We start from the raw sequence: 17,658 nt of genomic DNA on the forward strand, positions 1-17,658 counted from the left end.
AATTGTACGTCATGCCGGGCAATTTTTAAGCGATGCGAAAGTCTGCAGTTTGTCGCTGGTGTTACACTGCCGCCAAATCAACTTTCCTATAACGTGGACTGAGCAGACAGAGGTTGATAACAGCTATATCAAGCGCAACTCGACGTCCATTTTACGCAGGTGTGCATTTGTTGTAGTGCAAGAATTCTAGTGAGTTGGCTTTTACAGCTTTGAATACCGCCTGTGCAATCTCTGATTGATTTGCGATGCAGGAACAACATCGATCACCAAAGAAAAATATTGCTTGATTGCCGGCGCCATGAGAGTCAACGAAAGCGAAGGCATGTAGTGAAAAGATCTGAACCCATGCTACGAGGCTAATTTTATCTAGCCATCTTGACACCTCGTCTGATCCTTGTGCCTTATAGCTTGCACCATGTCCCCACATACCACGAATGGATGCAAGATGAGGTAAGGCCTACCCAGCCTCCTATCTCTCCTAATATACGGCTGATTAGTGTGTAGGAATTGCAAACGCTTACAGCTTCTGAGCCGCTGACGCTTTCGGAGGAGTACGCTATGCAGTCCTCGTGGCGACGGGATGCAGATAAGTTGACTTTCATCATCTGCACTTCGCCACACACACCGCAAGCACTGTCGGATGTCTCTATACCTATTAGAGTCACTGGCAAGATAGACGACACGCCCAATCGTATGATTGGGGATGTGAACCTGTTTTTGTACCCGTCCGAGGACTGTAACGATGGCGCAGGGGAACAAGGCAAACACGAGACTGGGGAGATGGACGCGGTGGGCGAGTTGGAGATAATGATTGCCCGGCCTGACGCACGAGGAACAGGGCTAGCAAAAGAAGCCCTACAGGCGTTCATCTGGTACATATCTACCTCGCTGCCAGCCATCCTGGACGAGTACGCGAAGGGAGCCAACAACAAAGACAAGCCCAAGTCTCTGAGCTACCTCCGTGTCAGAATCGACAAGGACAACATCCCGAGCCTCAGTCTGTTCAAAACGTTGGGCTTCAGCCAAGTTAGCGAACCTAATTACTTTGGGGAGGTGGAGCTACGGTCAGAGATTGCAAGGCACGGGATAGACAAAGCTTGTTTGTTGGCAAAAAGCGTCTCGTACGAAGACTGATGAACAAACATGTCTGAGATGAGTAAATCAAAAATAGGAGATTGCATGACACGACGCAAAGAAATGTCATTGTTGAAAGCACCTGGCAATGTACACGATATAAAACACACGCTTCCGCTACCGGGTCTCCTGAAGCGCGCAAATACAGACCCCCTCTCCGTCTATTGGTTCGTCTTGCCGGAAGTGTTTGGCTTGGGGACGTGGTCGAGAATGCTCTTGTTTGGCGGTGGCTGGTAGACGATCTTCCTCGTCTTCAGCGGGGCCCACTTGTACCTGTCGTGGCTGTTAGTCATGTGGGTAAAGTGGCGGAGCTGCAAATACTTGCCTCTTGACCCAGACACTGAGGGCGAACAGAACACTGGTGACGGCAAGGACCTTCCAGCCCATCTTCTTACGGTCGTCCATCTCGGGCTCGGCGGTCCAGTTGAGGAACTCGACGACGTCCTTGGCCATCTGCGAAGTCGAAGCCTTGGTGCCATCATCGTATTCAACCAAGTCGTCGTACAGAACACGGGCCATGGCGATTCCAGTGCCGGGGAAGTAGGGGTTGAAGTTGAGGCCTTCCTGGACAACGGCACCAGCAGGCGGCTCCTCGGGGTAGCCGGTCAGCAAGCTGAAGATGTAGTTGCAGCCGCCGTGGCGGGCCTTGACCATGAGGGACAGATCCGGAGGCAGGGCACCGTTGTTGGCAGCGCGGGCGGCCTCGTCGTTCTTGTAGGGAGCGGGCATGTAGTCGGACAGCTTTCCGGGGCGCTTCTCGATTTCGCCCTGGTCGTTGGGCTCTGTGTCGTATTCGTTCTCCTCGGCCAGGGCCTTGGCCTCGTCAACCGTCATGAACTTGCCGACGACGGCGCGGTAGGGCACACGCGAGATGGAGTGGCACGAGGCGCAGACCTCGCGGTAGACCTGGAAGCCGCGGCGGAGACTGTGACAGGTTAGGGGGCGGGCATGTGCGGTGCGGTGGGGAAGACGTACGCTCCGTGGTCGAAGGTCTTGTGCCACTTCTCGTGCTCCCACGGGTATTGGGTCGGGTGGAGGCTGTACGGGCACGACGTCAGTACATGGCCGCGGGCCGGGCTATCTGGGGCGCACTCACCCTTCTTCGGCGGGGGTCATGGCATCGACGTGGCGTCCGTAGAGGTGCCAGTACCAGGCAGTCGAGCCGACGGCGAAGAGAGTCGCTCCGGCGGGCAGGGCGTTGTTCTTCCAGGCCGAGGCGGCGCTGTCGGCGGAGGACCATGTCGAGGCGAAGCGCTGTATCACGCATTGGGTCAGCCAGATGATTCAATGGAAGCGGGGGCTGGCCCGAGTATGGCAGCCGGGCCAGCAGGGCGGCGACGCAGCTTGCGCCAGCTGCCGGGAGACGCTGGGCCATGCGGGAGGCGTACCGGTTTGCTCGAGGCATTGCGGGCGGCGGCGGCGGCGGAGCGTGCCGTACGCAGTGGTGAGCGAGCCAACATGGTCGTGGGAAGCTGGCTCGGGGCTGGGGGAGACGCGAGCAATGGGTTGTCGGCGATGGTGATGCGGCGGAGAACTGGTGCGAGACCATTTTCCAATTTCCAAGCTAACTAATCCACATCACGTGCGCTATCATTGGACGAGGCTGCCATGACGCCTCCGGACTGTATTTTGCTCTCGCACATCGCCTTGCATGCGAAGGCGAGTGTACTCGAGAGGTGCAGGCTGCGACTGGCAGTGCGGCATCACATGGCATGGCAGGCAGTGCAGAGGGTCCCGCGTGGAAGAGACTTCGTCCGTGATACGCAGCAATGTAGCCCTACTTCTATACCCTTTCGCTCATGCAGGAATTGCAAAAGGGCTCAAACGAGGGCTGCTTCTCTCTAGCAAGACTGGCAGTGCCGGGGCAGTGCCAGAACACACGGCGTCCCCAGGAGCGGGAGACGTCGTCGAGCTTCTTGCGTGGTGCCGGAACGCAACGCGACGTCGGCCTGGCTTATATAGTGGACACGGCCCCGATGCGAGCTAGGCTGCATCTGGCCGCGAAGAGAGCGCTGGAGGACGTCGAGCTCTCGCGGCGCAGGGGACAGGTCGCGACACAGCACACGAGAAGCCAGATGCACCGCTTCACCTACCATGGACGTCTTCTGGCCGCTCCCAGCCGCCGACTGAAGCCACGGCGGACGCTACTGCACACGCTCACACCGAACGCGCGACTCTCTCCTCCCCCCACCAACAGCCCTCGCCCGGTCCCTCGTCCCCCACCACCCTCCCGTCACCCTGCCCTTGTCCCCGCAAGGCACTGTTCCCACCGACGAAATATGTGCAAGCACTTCGGCGCAGAGGGCCACGCGTCCATCGACATCACCAAGGGTCGCGAGGTGCTGCCCGCCAACGTCAAGCCCGTCCACTACGACCTCACACTCGAGCCCGACTTTGCCAACTTCACCTACCAGGGCACCGTCACCATCGAGTATGTGCCCGGCCGCCCGTATGAGGAGGGCCCTGCTGACACTCGGCCAGTCTAGATGTCGTCGACGACACCACGTCCATTGCCCTCAACACCAACGAGCTCAAGATCCACTCGACCAAGGTCACGGCCGGCCAGCAAGTCATTACCGAGTCGCCCCATGTCGCCACCGACGACGATGCGCAGACGACCACGGTCAGCTTCGACCAGACCATTCCGGGCGGTAGCCAGGCGAAGCTCACCATGGCCTTCGCCGGAGTGCTGAACGACAACATGGCCGGCTTCTACCGCTCCTCCTTCAAGGCTGCCGACGGCTCCACCACATACATGGCCACGACGCAGATGGAGCCCACAGATGCCAGGCGGGCGTTTCCTTGCTTCGACGAGCCCGCGCTCAAGGCCAAATTCACCGTCACCCTCATCGCCGATGAGAAGATGACCTGTCTCAGCAACATGGACGTAGCGTCGGAGAAACAGATCCAAAGCACCATCTCGGGCGGAAGGCGCAAGGCCGTCACCTTCAGCCCGACGCCTCTCATGTCGACCTACCTCCTGTGCTTCATTGTCGGTGAGCTCAACTACATCGAGACGAACAACTTCCGCGTCCCTGTGCGAGTCTATGCGCCAAAGGATCGAGACATTGAGCACGGCCGCTTTTCGCTCGAGCTGGCGGCAAAGACGCTGGCATTCTACGAAAAAACCTTTGACAGTCCCTTCCCGCTGCCCAAAATGGACATGGTCGCGATTCCCGACTTCAGTGCAGGTGCCATGGAAAACTGGGGCCTCGTCACATATCGTGTCGTCGACGTGCTCATTGACGAAAAGGTCAGCGGGGCAGCTACCAAGCAGCGCGTCGCCGAGACGGTGCAGCACGAGCTTGCCCACCAGTGGTTTGGTAATCTCGTGACCATGGACTTCTGGGACGGCTTGTGGCTTAATGAAGGATTTGCAACGTGGATGTCGTGGTATTCCTGCAATGTCTTCTACCCTGACTGGAAAGTCTGGGAAGGCTATGTTACAGACAATCTAGCCAGCGCACTCTCGCTCGACTCGCTACGAAGCAGCCATCCCATCGAGGTACCGGTAAAGCGCGCAGACGAGATAAACCAGATCTTCGATGCCATCTCATACTCCAAGGGCTCGAGTGTCATCCGCATGATCTCCAAATATGTCGGAGAGGACACCTTCATGGAAGGAATCCGCCGGTATCTCAAAAAGCACGCCTATGGCAACACAGAGACTGGTGACCTCTGGGCTGCCTTAGCAGATGCCAGCGGCAAGGATGTTGGCAAGGTCATGGACATCTGGACCAAGAAGGTCGGCTTCCCAGTCGTTACCGTCACGGAAGGCACTGATTCCATCCACCTTAAGCAGAACCGCTTCCTCCGCACTGCCGATGTCAAGCCAGAGGAGGATCAAACCCTGTACCCCGTATTCCTTGCGCTGCGGACCAAGGAAGGAGTTGACGAAGACTTGACGCTTTTCGATCGTGAAGCCGACTTTAAGCTCAAGGAACTCGACTTCTTCAAGCTTAATGCGGACCACTCTGGCCTCTACCGGACCTCGTACACGCCAGAGCGCCTACGGAAGCTGGGCATCTCGGCCAAGGAGGGCCTCTTGACCGTTGAGGATCGAGCTGGCATGATTGCTGACGCAGGCTCGCTGGCGGCATCTGGCTACCAGAAAACGTCTGGTATACTCTCGCTCCTTGACAGCTTCAAACACGAAGCAGAGTTTGTCGTCTGGGGAGAGATCACGGGTCGTATTAGTTCCCTCCGGGGTGCATGGATGTTTGAGGACCAGAAGATCCGGGACGCTCTGAAGAAGTTCCAGTTGGAGCTCAGCGCAGAGAAGGCACATGAGCTGGGATGGACATTCAATGAAAAAGACGGTCACATCGAGCAGCAGTTCAAGGGTCTCATGTTTGGTGCTGCCGGTATCGCTGGCGACGAAGAGATTACCAAAGCATCATTTGACATGTTCGACAAGTTCAAGGCAGGCGACAAGTCTGCCATTCACCCCAACATCCGCGGCAGCGTGTATGCCATTGTGCTAGCGAATGGTGGGCAAGAAGAGGTAAGCAGTGCTACGAGGATGAATGGAATGCAGGCTGACCAGACGCAGTACGATGTCATCGTCAACGAGACTCGGAATGCCGCTACAAGCGACGAGCGCAACTCGGCTCTTCGCGCACTAGGCCGTGCCAAGTCTCCAGAGCTCATTCAGCGCACGCTTGCCATGGCTCTCAGCGACGAAGTCAAGGGCCAAGACATCTACTTGCCCATTGCAGCATTGAGGTCACACGCGGAGGGCTGTCATGCGCTCTGGAAGTGGGTCAAGGATAACTGGGAGGAGCTGGAGAGAAGGCTCCCCCCTAGCCTGAGCATGCTAAGTTCGGTGGTTGCCATTACAACATCAGGCTTCACCCACCGGGAACACATAGAGGACATTGAGGCGTTCTTCAAGGGCAAGAGCACCAAGGGCTTTGACATGGCGCTGTCCCAGAGCATCGACGCCATCAGCGCCAAAGCCGCATGGCTTGAGAGGGATGCGGACGATGTCAAGACGTGGTTGAAGGAACACAAGTATCTGCAGTAGGCGCCCCTGTCGGTGCACTGTTGTGAGAAATGGCTGTACAATATAGATGAAGAAATCAAAGACCCATGCCGCCAACGGTATGAATAAGAGTGCGCGATACCCAGGGAGCCGGTGCGTGATGAAGCTAGCATGTACCATGAATCTGTCCAGAAGGGTGGCTACGTCAGCTTGCCGAACGTGGGACCGCCAGTTCGGCCATGGCTCTGTGAAGAGTACAATCGGAACGCCACCACCTCACGTTGACTTTGTGGCGCTCGAGCATTGTATCGCAATAGACACAGCGCCAGCCTCCACGATACTTCCAAGGGTTGTCGGAAGCTCGGTATCGAGTTGCGCGCAGCCGCCAGAGCCGTCATGGCGCAAAGGATGCCGCGATCCGGCACACGCGCAGACGCGAACCCAGACGCAGACGCAGACGCGCTCGCGCTAGATGACACGGTAGAGCTCGAGCAGTTCCGCCGCTCACCCCATCCATACCTGCGTCACGGAGACCAGACACAGAGGCAGTCACCAGGCCCGACGCATCGCGCCCCTCGGCCCTCGCAGTCGCGACCCTCTTCCGAGCCTCCAGGCAAGACAATGCACGACAAGGACGGCAGGACACGCAGGAAACGGGCACCGCACTCCCCGAGCGAAAGCGGCACCGAAGCCGACGACGAGGGCTACAGCCTCGTCAAGGCGCTGCCTGCTCCTCCCCTGCGACCGCACAAAGGCCTCCGCGAATCGCGGACGTCGGGCCCAGACGAATGGGCGAGTCCGCTGCTCACTCCCACACAGATCGACGACGAGGGGAGAAAGCTCTTCGAGGGCTACTTCGCTCGCACCAACCGGACGAGGCGCAAGGGAGACGCATACCACAGCGACGACGACGAGGCGAGGAGGGCCAAGCAAAAGTATCTCCAGCGGCGGCGCAACGAGCTGGTCAGGCGAACGACCGAAACTGCATTGCTCGCGGGCATTGCCACGCTCGCCGTCCGCGGTTGCGACTGCTGGGTCAATTTGCTGGCATGGCATAGAGGTCAGCTCACCCCCCACGCATGGGCCCAAGGTCGTTAACCCGTGTCTAGTAGAATTGTTGACGCACGTTGCAATCATGGCCGGCGTCTTGGGACTGTATCCGCTTCGTCTTCTGTACTACTCATGGAGAAATCACTCTCGTCTCCGGCTTGGCCGTCGAATACATCTACCAGCCGCCTTCGATCCTGCCACCATCCTCTACCCCCCAATACTGCCCGTCCTCATTGCGCTGTCACTCTTTGCCTCATCACCAAAGCCTCTTCTACCCAACATGTTGCTCGGCTTAGCTGCGTTGCCAGCCAGACTTATTCCCTTCAGGAGCGCTACCTTGGGCTACTCTCCTCTGCACTGGCTGGTCTCCATCATGCCCTTGATCGCTGCCGAGAACACCGACATACCGTCTCGGCTGTTTGCACAGACACCATACAAACTCAAGTTACCCCCGCCTAACCAAGGTCTAGATCCCGAACTTCTGGTGACGTTGTTTGCTCTGCATCAAGCGCTGCTACCGCCGCTATACTACCTCACCACTACGAGCCTTCTACCAGCAGAGCTGCACCTGCTTTCAATTGGGCTTATCAACCTCCTCTTGTTCTCAGACACCCCTCAAGCAGCCATACTCAGTGTCTTACTGTGGCTAGGCGGGCTGGGGGTGTTTTTGCTCTGCGGCAACATCTTGAAGTGGGGCGTTGCACTTGCACGCATTCCGCGATGGAGGCTTCGACGTGCTGGCCAAGTCATTCGAGCTCGACAGAACTTCTTGCAGGTGTTGACCTGTAGTCTGGGATCCAGACGCGATGGAAGCGATTCCTGGAAAGATGTGAGTGACAGTGATGCGGATGAAGAACCCAGATTCGACAAGCCCCTCCAAAAGACCAAGAGCCTTAAAGTCAACGTTTTAGACTCGGTCAGACACATCAAACCCTGCATGGAGGGCAGCGAGCCGCGGTCCGCCGCCGAAGCGACAAAGACTGGTTTTCAGCAGTCTACTTCTGCAGCAGGGTCCACTCCTAACAGTGGACGTAAGCGTAGGAATACCCTCCCAGTCCTCGTTGCTGAAGACCATACGTCACAGCATCGATATTCGAACCGAAGACAGTCGGGATCGATTGTGCAGTCTTATTTATCGCTCACGCCCACCGAAGCCACAAGGAGGAAATGGCTCTACGCTGGATACTTCTACGTGATTGTGGTAGGCCTGATACTGGGACCAATTCGGTATAGTATCGGCAAATATGCTCTTCACCAACACGAACCTTTTGGATGGGCCATCAGCTACCTCTTCGGCAATATATCACGCGTGCGGTGGGAAGTGTTCACGTGGGATTTGAACTGGTGGGTTCCTCTGCCGACAAGACGGCACGCAGATGACATGGCCCGACTCACACACCATCTGTCGTTGGCGGAATATGTTCGCCGCATAGTACTGGGAGAAGCGACTACGCGTCTCTTGCTGTGCGTGTACTGTGCAGGAACCATACTCGCTGGCCTCGTAGCGGTCTTTTCGCTTTCTGCAGTGGTAGAAGTCGACACACGCAGAAAGGTGTTCCACGGCACCATGGTGGCGATGCTCCTGCCGACCATCTTCATCGACCCTTGTTTTGTTGCGCTGGCGCTTGCACTGGTACTTGCGATATTCCTCCTCCTCGATCTGATTCGCGCCTCGCAGCTTCCGCCGCTGTCCAAGCCCATTGCCAGGTTCCTGACGCCGTACGTGGATGGCCGCGATCTCCGAGGCCCCGTGGTGGTGTCGCACATCTTCCTCTTGATTGGGTGTGCGATCCCGCTGTGGCTATCGCTCGCAGGAGTGGAACGGGCTGGCGAGGAGCCGTGGCAAGGCTGGGAGGTGGAAGACAGGGACGTGAGTATGGTGGCGGGAGTTATATGTGTGGGCATGGGCGACGCAGCAGCATCCCTCGTCGGGCGGCGCTACGGGCGGCGGAAATGGCCCTGGGCGGGCGGCAAGTCCCTGGAAGGGTCCTTGGCGTTTGCAGTCGCAGTGTCGGCTGGACTCGTGGTAAGTAGAGTGTGGCTCCGCGTCGGGTGGGAAAGCGGTGCGGCAGGGCACAGGACAGAGGGCGAGTGGGCTCACGACGCATTGCTCACGCTGGGCAAGGCGGCTCTGTGCGCGACGGGCGCAAGCCTCAACGAGGCGGTCCTCACAGGCGGCAACGACAACGTGATTGTGCCAGTGATACTATGGGTGCTTGTGAGGGGTGTCAGGCTGTAGGCAGTCGACGCCGCCGCATCAGGCGGGCTGCAGGTACGGCGTAGATAGACGGGTCGACCCGACCATGAAGCCGGCCACATGGTCGTTCGCGCAGGGGAGCATGACTTGCATTCAGAATGCGTGCGACCAGACAAGAGGCATGTTGGAGCGTGCAGGCGGGCGATGTGGTGCTAGCGCATGAGGGGCACGCGTCGTTATCAAGCATCCCGGCCGGCTTCCTGCATGTGACACGCGCACGCCTGCCTTGAGCCACGGCGTCGGCCTCTTGTATTGTACTGCCTGTGGTGCTCCTCGCTCCCCCGACACGCTGCGCTCGCGATACCCTACATACTCTCCCACTCGTCTCTGCCGCCCTGCGCCGAACCTCTTCTCTCCCGCGCCCAGCTGCTCGTCGCGCCCTGCATCCCCGTCCCTCGGCCATCCATCACCACCATCGGCCGCCCTCGACCACCGCCCACCGCCCGCCTCCCGCCAGCCCATGTCCAACGCCCTCACGGCCGCGCTGTACCCACGTCTTCGCTGGTAGCTGACGCCCGGCTGCTCAGCCAGCGCCGCCGACCATGGCAACACCCCCCAACCCGCTCGCCCCCAGGCGGTCGGGCGCGTCGCCGCCAGTGTCGACGCCCGCAGCCACGGGCTCGGAGCAGGTCATCGGAAAGTTCAAGCGCCTGCATCACATTGGCAAGGGCAGCTTCGCCGAAGTCTACCGCGGCATTCACATTGTACGTTGCTGCCCTCCCTTGCCCGGGGCGTGCGCCGAGTGCTAACTGTCTCGCCGCACAGGAGAAGCGCCAGTCCGTCGCCATCAAGTCGGTCAATATGAACAAGCTCAACAAGAAGCTCAAGGACAACCTCGTCTCGGAAATCTCCATTCTGCGCAGTCTGCACCACCCGCACATAGTCTCGCTCATCGACTGCCACGAGACGCCGTCCCGCATGCACATCATCATGGAGTTCTGCGAACTCGGCGACCTGTCAGCCTTTATCAAGAAGCGCGCCGACCTCGTAAACCACCCGCAGACGCAGCGCATGATAGAAAAGTACCCGAACCCGACCGTTGGCGGCCTGCACGAGGTTGTCGTCCGCCACTTTGCCAAGCAGATGGCGAGCGCCCTGGAATTCCTGCGGTCCAAGAACTACATTCATCGTGATCTCAAGCCCCAGAACCTGCTCCTCAACCCCTCCTCCATCTTTTACTCGCAGAGTGGCACCCTCGAACGCATGCCTCTGGCTGCCAGCGCCAATTCCTTGATACCCGCCACCGGCATCGCCTCGCTGCCCATGCTCAAGATCGCTGATTTCGGCTTCGCTAGAATTCTGCCGACTACCTCGCTGGCCGAAACCCTGTGTGGCTCTCCCCTCTACATGGCACCTGAGATTCTGCGGTATGAAAAGTACGACGCAAAGGCCGACCTGTGGTCTGTGGGAACTGTGCTCTTCGAAATGATGTGCGCCCGACCGCCATTCAGGGCGAACAACCACGTAGAGCTACTGCGCAAGATTGAAGAGCGCAAGGACCAGGTCAGATTTCCAGAAGGCCTCGTCTGCACCAGGGCCATGAAGACCCTTATCCGCGCACTCTTGAAGCGAAAGCCAACCGAACGCATGTCATACGAGCATTTCTTCTCAGATGCCGTCATTCGCGATGAGATTCCAGACATGGTCGATGAGGACCTTCCGGGTTCTATGCAAGCGTCTGAGCGCATGCAAACCTCCGTATTAGAACCACTCATTGAGCCACCCCAGCGAGTCCACAAGGCGCCCCTCGAGCTGGAAGCTAGGCCTACTGACAGTCCATACTCGATCTCGACCAGGGACAGGACGACAGGCCTTGGGACAACACCACCTTCACGGCCGGCTTCTCGACCTGTATCCGGCAACTTCTCAGGCACTCCACCGCAATATCTGCCTGCAAGACGAGCTAGTAACGCCCCTATTGAGCCCAACGACGGACGCACTCCAACGCGTGAGCATCGTCGGCCTACGCTCACCAACGCTGCAACCGCACCAGGACGTACTGCGACGCTGCAAGACCAGACGACAGCACCTACTGCCATCAGCCACAGGCGCAAGTACTCTCGCGACGAACAAGGCCCGCCACACATCGGTCTCAAGGAGCACCTGGATCGCGAGCGAATCCCACAGAGGACGGAAGCAAACGTGTTGAAAGAGGCGGCAGAGCGAGCAGCACAAGATAACGCGCTTGACGAGGGGTTTGTCTTTGTGGAAAAACGGCGTGTGGAGATTGACGCACTGGCAGACGAGATTGCCAATAGTCCACAAACACAGCGGGATCGTCCCCTCCACCGGGAAGCAGCAATGAAGCGACGATCGACAACGCAAGGGTCCCCAACATCAACCACTGGCGCAGTCCCCTCGAAAGCCATCCAGATTCAGCAAAAGCCTACCATTACGCACCAGCGCACAGCTTCTTACAGCCGGCGACAATACCGCCCAAGCTTTGAAACCGCCACCTCTGCTCTTTCCAAGGCTATGAACATGGTCAATATCCGAGGGCTTGGTCTGTCTCCGCCGGTTATGAAGGGCGTCTCACCCCCACAGGGCTATTCCGCATTCCCAGCCTATCCCACTGCGCAAAGCAGCATGCTAATGGTCGGCGATGGAGGCAAATCCGTTGGCAAAGATGAAGATACCATGACGGTCAAAAGGATTGAGGATCTGGCCCAGCTCAGCCACGTTGTATATGGCTTCGCTGAAGTCAAATACAGTCAGCTTGTTCCAGTTGCACCAAGCGACCCAGCTTTAGGAGTCGGTTCCACTGGCGTTGCTCGCAAGCCCAACAGCGATGTGATCGACGATGACGATGACGACGAAGATTTGACGCCTGATACTATTCTCATCATTTCCGAGGAAGCGCTGGTACTCTTCGTCAAGACGTTGGCAATGTTGAACAAGGCTATGGACCTGACTGGCAGCTACTGGAATCGCGCCCGCCGTAATAGTGGCCCCGACGGAACAAGCCGAACCAACGCAAAGCTGGGTCAGGTGGTCTCATGGATGCGAGATCGATTCAACGAATGCTGCGTCAAATCTGAGATTGTCGCACGTAAGCTCAAGCAGGCACAGGGGCAGCTACCGGCAGATCATCCAAGCCATCCTCACAATCAATCGGCGGCATCCAGCTCTGCAACTGCTGTAGGTTCCGCGGAGAACATTCTACTTACGACTGGTGTTACCGCTGAGAAACTATTATATGACCGGTCGCTAGAGATGAGTCGCCAGGCAGCCATTGATGAACTCACTGGACACAACCTGGCGGACTGCGATATCAACTACTGGACTGCCATCACGATGCTTCAAGCTGTTCTTGAAGAGGAAGAAGAATCGTCCAACGAGAAGGCTGATGCTGAGGAGATTAATGGCCTCGACGGCGAAGATCGGCGCTCGATCCAGAAGCGTAAGCCTCGCTACAGTGTCCCCAAAGTGTACCCAACTAACCAACGCAGTCCTTGAACAAATGAGAAGCCGGCAACGGGCTCTTAAGAAGAAACTCGACGTTGTCAGGACTCAAAAGCGCACTTCTATCACTAGTGCGCCTGCACAGCATTCCGTGGGACGCAGCTCTTCTTCCCAAGGTGTCGCAAAGTAGTCATGCATCGTACAAAACCACCTTTTCAAGTATCAAACTTACAACTGCTTGCTTTCGCACCTAGGGACGGCACTATCCTTACGAGCCCCTGCTCTCTGTGTATGGGTTTATCATTCGGTATTCTTTGCGTGGTTTGGGACAACGGGGCGTCATGAAGGGCATTGGCGCACTCGCATTCGTTCGCATATGATACCAGGATCTTGAATAGCAACGACGTGCAATTTTTCTCATTATCAGGCGTTTGAAATGAATAGCGGGTTCAGGCGCACGGTTGGGTTGGCATTCTGCTATGGAGGGACAGTGCTTGCATTGGTTGTGGGCTGGCCTTTGAAGCAATAGAACGTGTATCGAGACTTGCACGAATTATTAGTAGCTGGGGAATAACAAGAAGTGGTCAGTGTATCGAACTTGCAGACCATGCAGCAGACATGAAATGTGACACCTGCAGGCTGAATTCCCTGTTTACCATCATACGCGCAACCTCAGGTCGTGCCAGTAGATACCGGAGCTTTGCAAATGTTCAGCCCACATGATCATCCAAGCTAATGTACAAGCATGACGTTGCTCCACGCAATGAGCTCGGGCGTCCGTCTCGAGACCGCGTTTTCAAGAAATGGAAATGCTTATGATCTTAATATCCTCCTCCGGCTTCTCTTTGTATACTTTGGTATTCTCGATTTTGTGAATAACATCCATCCCAGCAATCGCTCGTCCGAAGATGGTATGCTTGTTGTCAAGCCAGGGCTGCATACATGTCACAGTCAGCGCACCGCCTCATCGTGAAACTGAAAGTAAACAAGAAGACAAGGACTTACCGTCTTTTCGGTGGTAATGAAGAATTGGCTTCCGTTCGAATTTGGGCCGGCATTCGCCATGCTCACTGTGTAGGCTTTGTCGTGTCTCAAGTTGGAGAACTCATCTGCAAACTCCTTGCCCCAAATACTCTCTCCACCAGTGCCGTCACCAAGTGGGTCACCAGTCTGTATCATGAATTTGCGGATCACGCGGTGAAATATGACGTTGTTGTAGTAGTTGTTGCGCGCGTGTGTGACGAAGTTTTCCACGGCCTTGGGAGCGGCGTCCGGGAAGAGACGGATGGTAATATCGCCGTAGGTGGTGTGGAGAGTAGCTGTAGTGCCTGTTGCGGCGAGTGCTTTGTCGTCTCTTTGTTTGCTGGAGGCAGCAACGCGAGGCTTTTCGTTCTGCACATCACGGGTCGACTTGGTAGCGCTGGCATCGTTAGTGTACATGTAGAAACGGACCTTGCCAGAACCTGTAGTGACGAGCATGGCATCTCTGGCCTCGGCTTCCTGTAGTAACGGGTTCTCGCTCGCTGCCATTTCGACAGTGACAACACCCTTTTTCTCTGGTTGCCCTTGGTAGAGGCACAGCCATAGCGGTCTGATGGATTCTTCCTGGCCGTACAGCTTCACGAGCTTGTTGGTCAGTGTGTTGATCACTTTGACGCCGTACATGCTGCCGTACAGGATGAAATTGCTTGTCTCATCAAATGTCACATTCATGCGACACCTCGCCATAGGCTGGTCGAGCTCTCTTTCGATGGCTATGCGTCGACCAAACTCCATGTCTTCCAGATGCTGGACAGCGGTACCAGCCTGTTGCATGCTGGTGATGGTCTCGATTGATTCGTCGTACGTGCGATGAAGTTTGCCGGTGGCAAAGTCGAAGACGCGGACCTTGCGATCCGGGAATGAAAGCGTCGCAAACTGCTTCCCCGTGGGAGATATGGTAAGCGACGAGGGCACACTTTTTGACTTCTTGAAGTCGAACAGACTGGTAGAGCTCTTCAGCCTCCAAACATTGTCTGGCTTCTCAAAGTTTCCATTGGGCCTCCAGTATTCCACCATACCACCTTGATCGACGCTCACAACACAGTCGAATTCGCTATTGTATGCCATTAGGTTCACTGACGCCCTGTGAACGCTCCTGAGCATGTGTAACGGCTCTGGATTCTCCCCTCTGCCATCGTAAATGCGGATCCAACTGTCTTCTTCGGAGCTGACGGCCAGTTGAGGAAAGCTTGCGCCTCGGCCGTGCAGCCAGCAAACCGCTCTAGGCGTGTACTCGACGCTCAGCATGGCCAGCAGATCGAAGGTGACGACATCGAAGATCTTGATTGTCTTGTCTGAGCCGGAGGTAGCAAAGCTACGGCCGTCGGCGCTCACGTTGACAGACTTGATCTCGCCGGTATGCGCCCTGAATTCTTTGACAAACTCTACGCCGCCAAAGTCCTTTTTCCAGAACTTGACCACGCCGTCGACAGAGCTCGTTATGAGGAAGTCGGTGTGGGGGGTAAAGGTGGTAAAGCATAATTGCTCGCGGTGCATTAGCGATTTGGAGTAGCGGGTCGCGCCGGGCAGCGCAGCGACGTAAAGCTTCTCGTAGGGCAGTTTGCGCTTTTTTCGCTTCGGCGCTGAAGACGGAAGGGCGGGACCAAAGTCATCGTCGGAGGAGGAAGTATCGTCTGGGGAGGTTGTTAGGAACTTGACGCGCGACGGATGCACAAGGGACATACCGTCGTCCAGAGCCTGCACAGGAGCTTCTTTTGCAGAGACGGCGCTGTCAGCCTCCATTTCGGTACGCGAGCGCTTCGCCTTGCTCGGCGACTGAGACCCGTCCATTTCCATCATGGGCATGCAATTGAGACCGCCGGGGTGGTGCGGGTTGGTTGTCGCAGGCCCAAGCTTGGAATAATCGAACCTTGGAATGATGCCGCGTCTAAACGCGTGACGTTGCACTATCACACGCGCTTGTCGGACAGTCGGAGAGTTTTGCGGGATACGTCAGGTACGCTAGCACGCCGTTCACGGGTATCCATGCATTGTGATCACGCCTCAGCAGAATACTGTTGTCATGTTCGCAGACGGTGTGGAAAGCCCACCCATTGCTTTCTTTTCTCCTGTTTCAATTTCAAGTGCTATCATAACGCAAGGGCATCGCCTGCTCTTCTGGCGCTGTGCGAGGAAATGTATGTACGCATTGGACTCATCACGAATCGGATAAACAGAGTGGGGCAGACGAATCATTGCTCCAGCCTCTTTCTATGATGCTATCGTACATGATGCCCATGGCTAATCTTCACATCATCATTACCATCCAAGCGTAGGTGCTGGTTCATAGCTTCTGGTAGTCCAGCTTGCCCTCTAGCTTCTTCGACTCGGCCATCTTCCGCACTGCCTTGTTGAAATCGTCCTGGTTGATCGAGTCTCGGTAGTCTTTGATGGCGAAGAGGCCGCTGCGATGTGTTAGCCATGTCACAGTTACACGGAAGAGACACTTACGCCTCGGTGACAACGTTGCGAAGGTCGGCACCGTTCATGCCATCGCTCATCTTCACAATGCTCTCGAAGTCGATCTCGCCATCCGTCACTACGCTGCCAGAGTGAATTTTCAGAATCTCGAGACGGCCCACTTCGTTGGGTAGGGGGATTTCGAGTTTGCGGTCAAGACGCCCGGCGCGAAGCAGAGCGGGGTCGAGCGTGTCGGGTCGGTTCGTCGCCATGATGATCTTGGTCTGCCCTAGGTAGTCGAAGCCGTCGAGCTGGTTCAGCAGCTCCATGAGGGTTCGCTGAATCTCACGGTCTGCCGACGTTCCCTCGGAGAAGCGACGACCGCCAATAGCATCAATCTCGTCCATGAAGATGATGCAGGGCTCGTGCTCCTTTGCGTACCCAAACATTTCACGGATCAGACGCGCCGATTCTCCAATGTATTTGTCGACAATGGCAGAGCTGACGACCTTGAGGAAGTTTGTCTCGAGACTGCTTGCCACGGCGCGTGCCAGGAGTGTCTTGCCCGTGCCTGGCGGTCCGTAGAGTAGCACTCCCTTTGGCGGTTTGATGCCTACCCGTAGAAACAGCTCGGGGTTCTTCAACGGCAGTTCGATGACCTCGCGTAGCTCCCTAATCTGCTCGTTCAGGCCGCCGATGCCGCCGAAGCTGACCTGCCCTGGGTCTTCGAGCGACATGTTGTAGACGAGCGGGTCGACCTCGCGGGGAAGCATGCGCATGATGGTGAGTGTCGTCATATCGAGGGCCACGCGTGTGCCTTGCTTGAGCTTGGCCTTGTCGACCTTGGACCGGCATCCGACGACGTAACGGGGCCCCGAGGATGCCTTGACAATGACTGCGGCGACGTTAGTGTGGCGTCTTTTGGCAGGATGCACACGTGCACGTACATCGCTCCTCGTCCAACTGCTTCAGCACCTCTCCTATTATCTGGCCGACGCTCTGCAGCGCCTTGATGTTGTCTTCGGATACGTCAAAGTCGTGCTGCAGGCCCTTGATGTCCAGTCGCAGCGCCTTGAGCTTGGCCTCCCATTCTCTGGACTCGAGCAGCTTGGACTTGTAGGCCTCGAGAGCGTGCTCGCGCTCCTGGTCGCCGCTTCCGCTCATGGTGGACATGTGCGGCGGCGTGGGTGACGTTGCGGAGGAGCGGCGGCGTGTGGAGGCGGAGGTGATGGCACGCGTGAGGGCGGCGGGCGGTACTTTAAGGCAGCCGAGTTTGCTGCAGAGTCAAGACGGCGTGAATGTGTGCGCAGCCAGCGAAAGGGTCTGTCCGCGTTGGGTGGAGTGAGTGTCGGAATGGGAGACGTCGGTGGTGATGGCCACGGCGATGGCC

General features: G+C 57.0%; 7 protein-coding genes across 7 annotated transcripts; 4 read left to right on the plus strand and 3 right to left on the minus strand.

The window, feature by feature from the left end:
- Positions 1–445: 445 nt before the first annotated feature.
- J4E93_010796 (uncharacterized protein) lies at positions 446–1,134 on the plus strand (the record flags this gene model as incomplete). The annotated part of the gene is made up of 2 exons (XM_049348672.1): positions 446–450; positions 660–1,134. 2 exons carry the CDS (start codon positions 446–448, stop codon positions 1,132–1,134), a joined length of 480 nt encoding a protein of 159 aa, XP_049194126.1.
- A 161-nt stretch (positions 1,135–1,295) lies between these two features.
- Positions 1,296–2,594, minus strand: CYT1 (cytochrome c1; the record flags this gene model as incomplete). The annotated part of the gene is made up of 5 exons (XM_049348673.1): positions 1,296–1,407; positions 1,460–2,059; positions 2,110–2,172; positions 2,231–2,388; positions 2,523–2,594. The coding sequence occupies 5 exons, from the start codon at positions 2,592–2,594 to the stop codon at positions 1,296–1,298; spliced, it is 1,005 nt and encodes a 334-aa protein (XP_049194127.1).
- An 819-nt stretch (positions 2,595–3,413) lies between these two features.
- On the plus strand, positions 3,414–6,160 carry J4E93_010798 (uncharacterized protein; the record flags this gene model as incomplete). The annotated part of the gene is made up of 3 exons (XM_049348674.1): positions 3,414–3,565; positions 3,616–5,638; positions 5,687–6,160. 3 exons carry the CDS (start codon positions 3,414–3,416, stop codon positions 6,158–6,160), a joined length of 2,649 nt encoding a protein of 882 aa, XP_049194128.1.
- A 354-nt stretch (positions 6,161–6,514) lies between these two features.
- Positions 6,515–9,407, plus strand: J4E93_010799 (uncharacterized protein; the record flags this gene model as incomplete). The annotated part of the gene is made up of 2 exons (XM_049348675.1): positions 6,515–7,178; positions 7,351–9,407. 2 exons carry the CDS (start codon positions 6,515–6,517, stop codon positions 9,405–9,407), a joined length of 2,721 nt encoding a protein of 906 aa, XP_049194129.1.
- Positions 9,408–9,967: 560 nt separating this feature from the next.
- On the plus strand, positions 9,968–13,017 carry ATG1 (Serine/threonine-protein kinase; the record flags this gene model as incomplete). Its single annotated transcript, XM_049348676.1, has 3 exons — positions 9,968–10,129; positions 10,191–12,825; positions 12,875–13,017. 3 exons carry the CDS (start codon positions 9,968–9,970, stop codon positions 13,015–13,017), a joined length of 2,940 nt encoding a protein of 979 aa, XP_049194130.1.
- A 606-nt stretch (positions 13,018–13,623) lies between these two features.
- On the minus strand, positions 13,624–15,665 carry J4E93_010801 (uncharacterized protein; the record flags this gene model as incomplete). The annotated part of the gene is made up of 3 exons (XM_049348677.1): positions 13,624–13,761; positions 13,833–15,502; positions 15,554–15,665. The coding sequence occupies 3 exons, from the start codon at positions 15,663–15,665 to the stop codon at positions 13,624–13,626; spliced, it is 1,920 nt and encodes a 639-aa protein (XP_049194131.1).
- A 487-nt stretch (positions 15,666–16,152) lies between these two features.
- On the minus strand, positions 16,153–17,441 carry RPT4 (26S proteasome subunit rpt4; the record flags this gene model as incomplete). Its single annotated transcript, XM_049348678.1, has 3 exons — positions 16,153–16,273; positions 16,320–17,163; positions 17,216–17,441. The coding sequence occupies 3 exons, from the start codon at positions 17,439–17,441 to the stop codon at positions 16,153–16,155; spliced, it is 1,191 nt and encodes a 396-aa protein (XP_049194132.1).
- Positions 17,442–17,658: the final 217 nt, after the last annotated feature.

This window comes from Alternaria ventricosa (assembly GCF_023758065.1).
Source record: "Alternaria ventricosa strain BMP 2768 chromosome Unknown scaffold_36, whole genome shotgun sequence".
NCBI lineage: Eukaryota > Fungi > Ascomycota > Dothideomycetes > Pleosporales > Pleosporaceae > Alternaria > Alternaria ventricosa.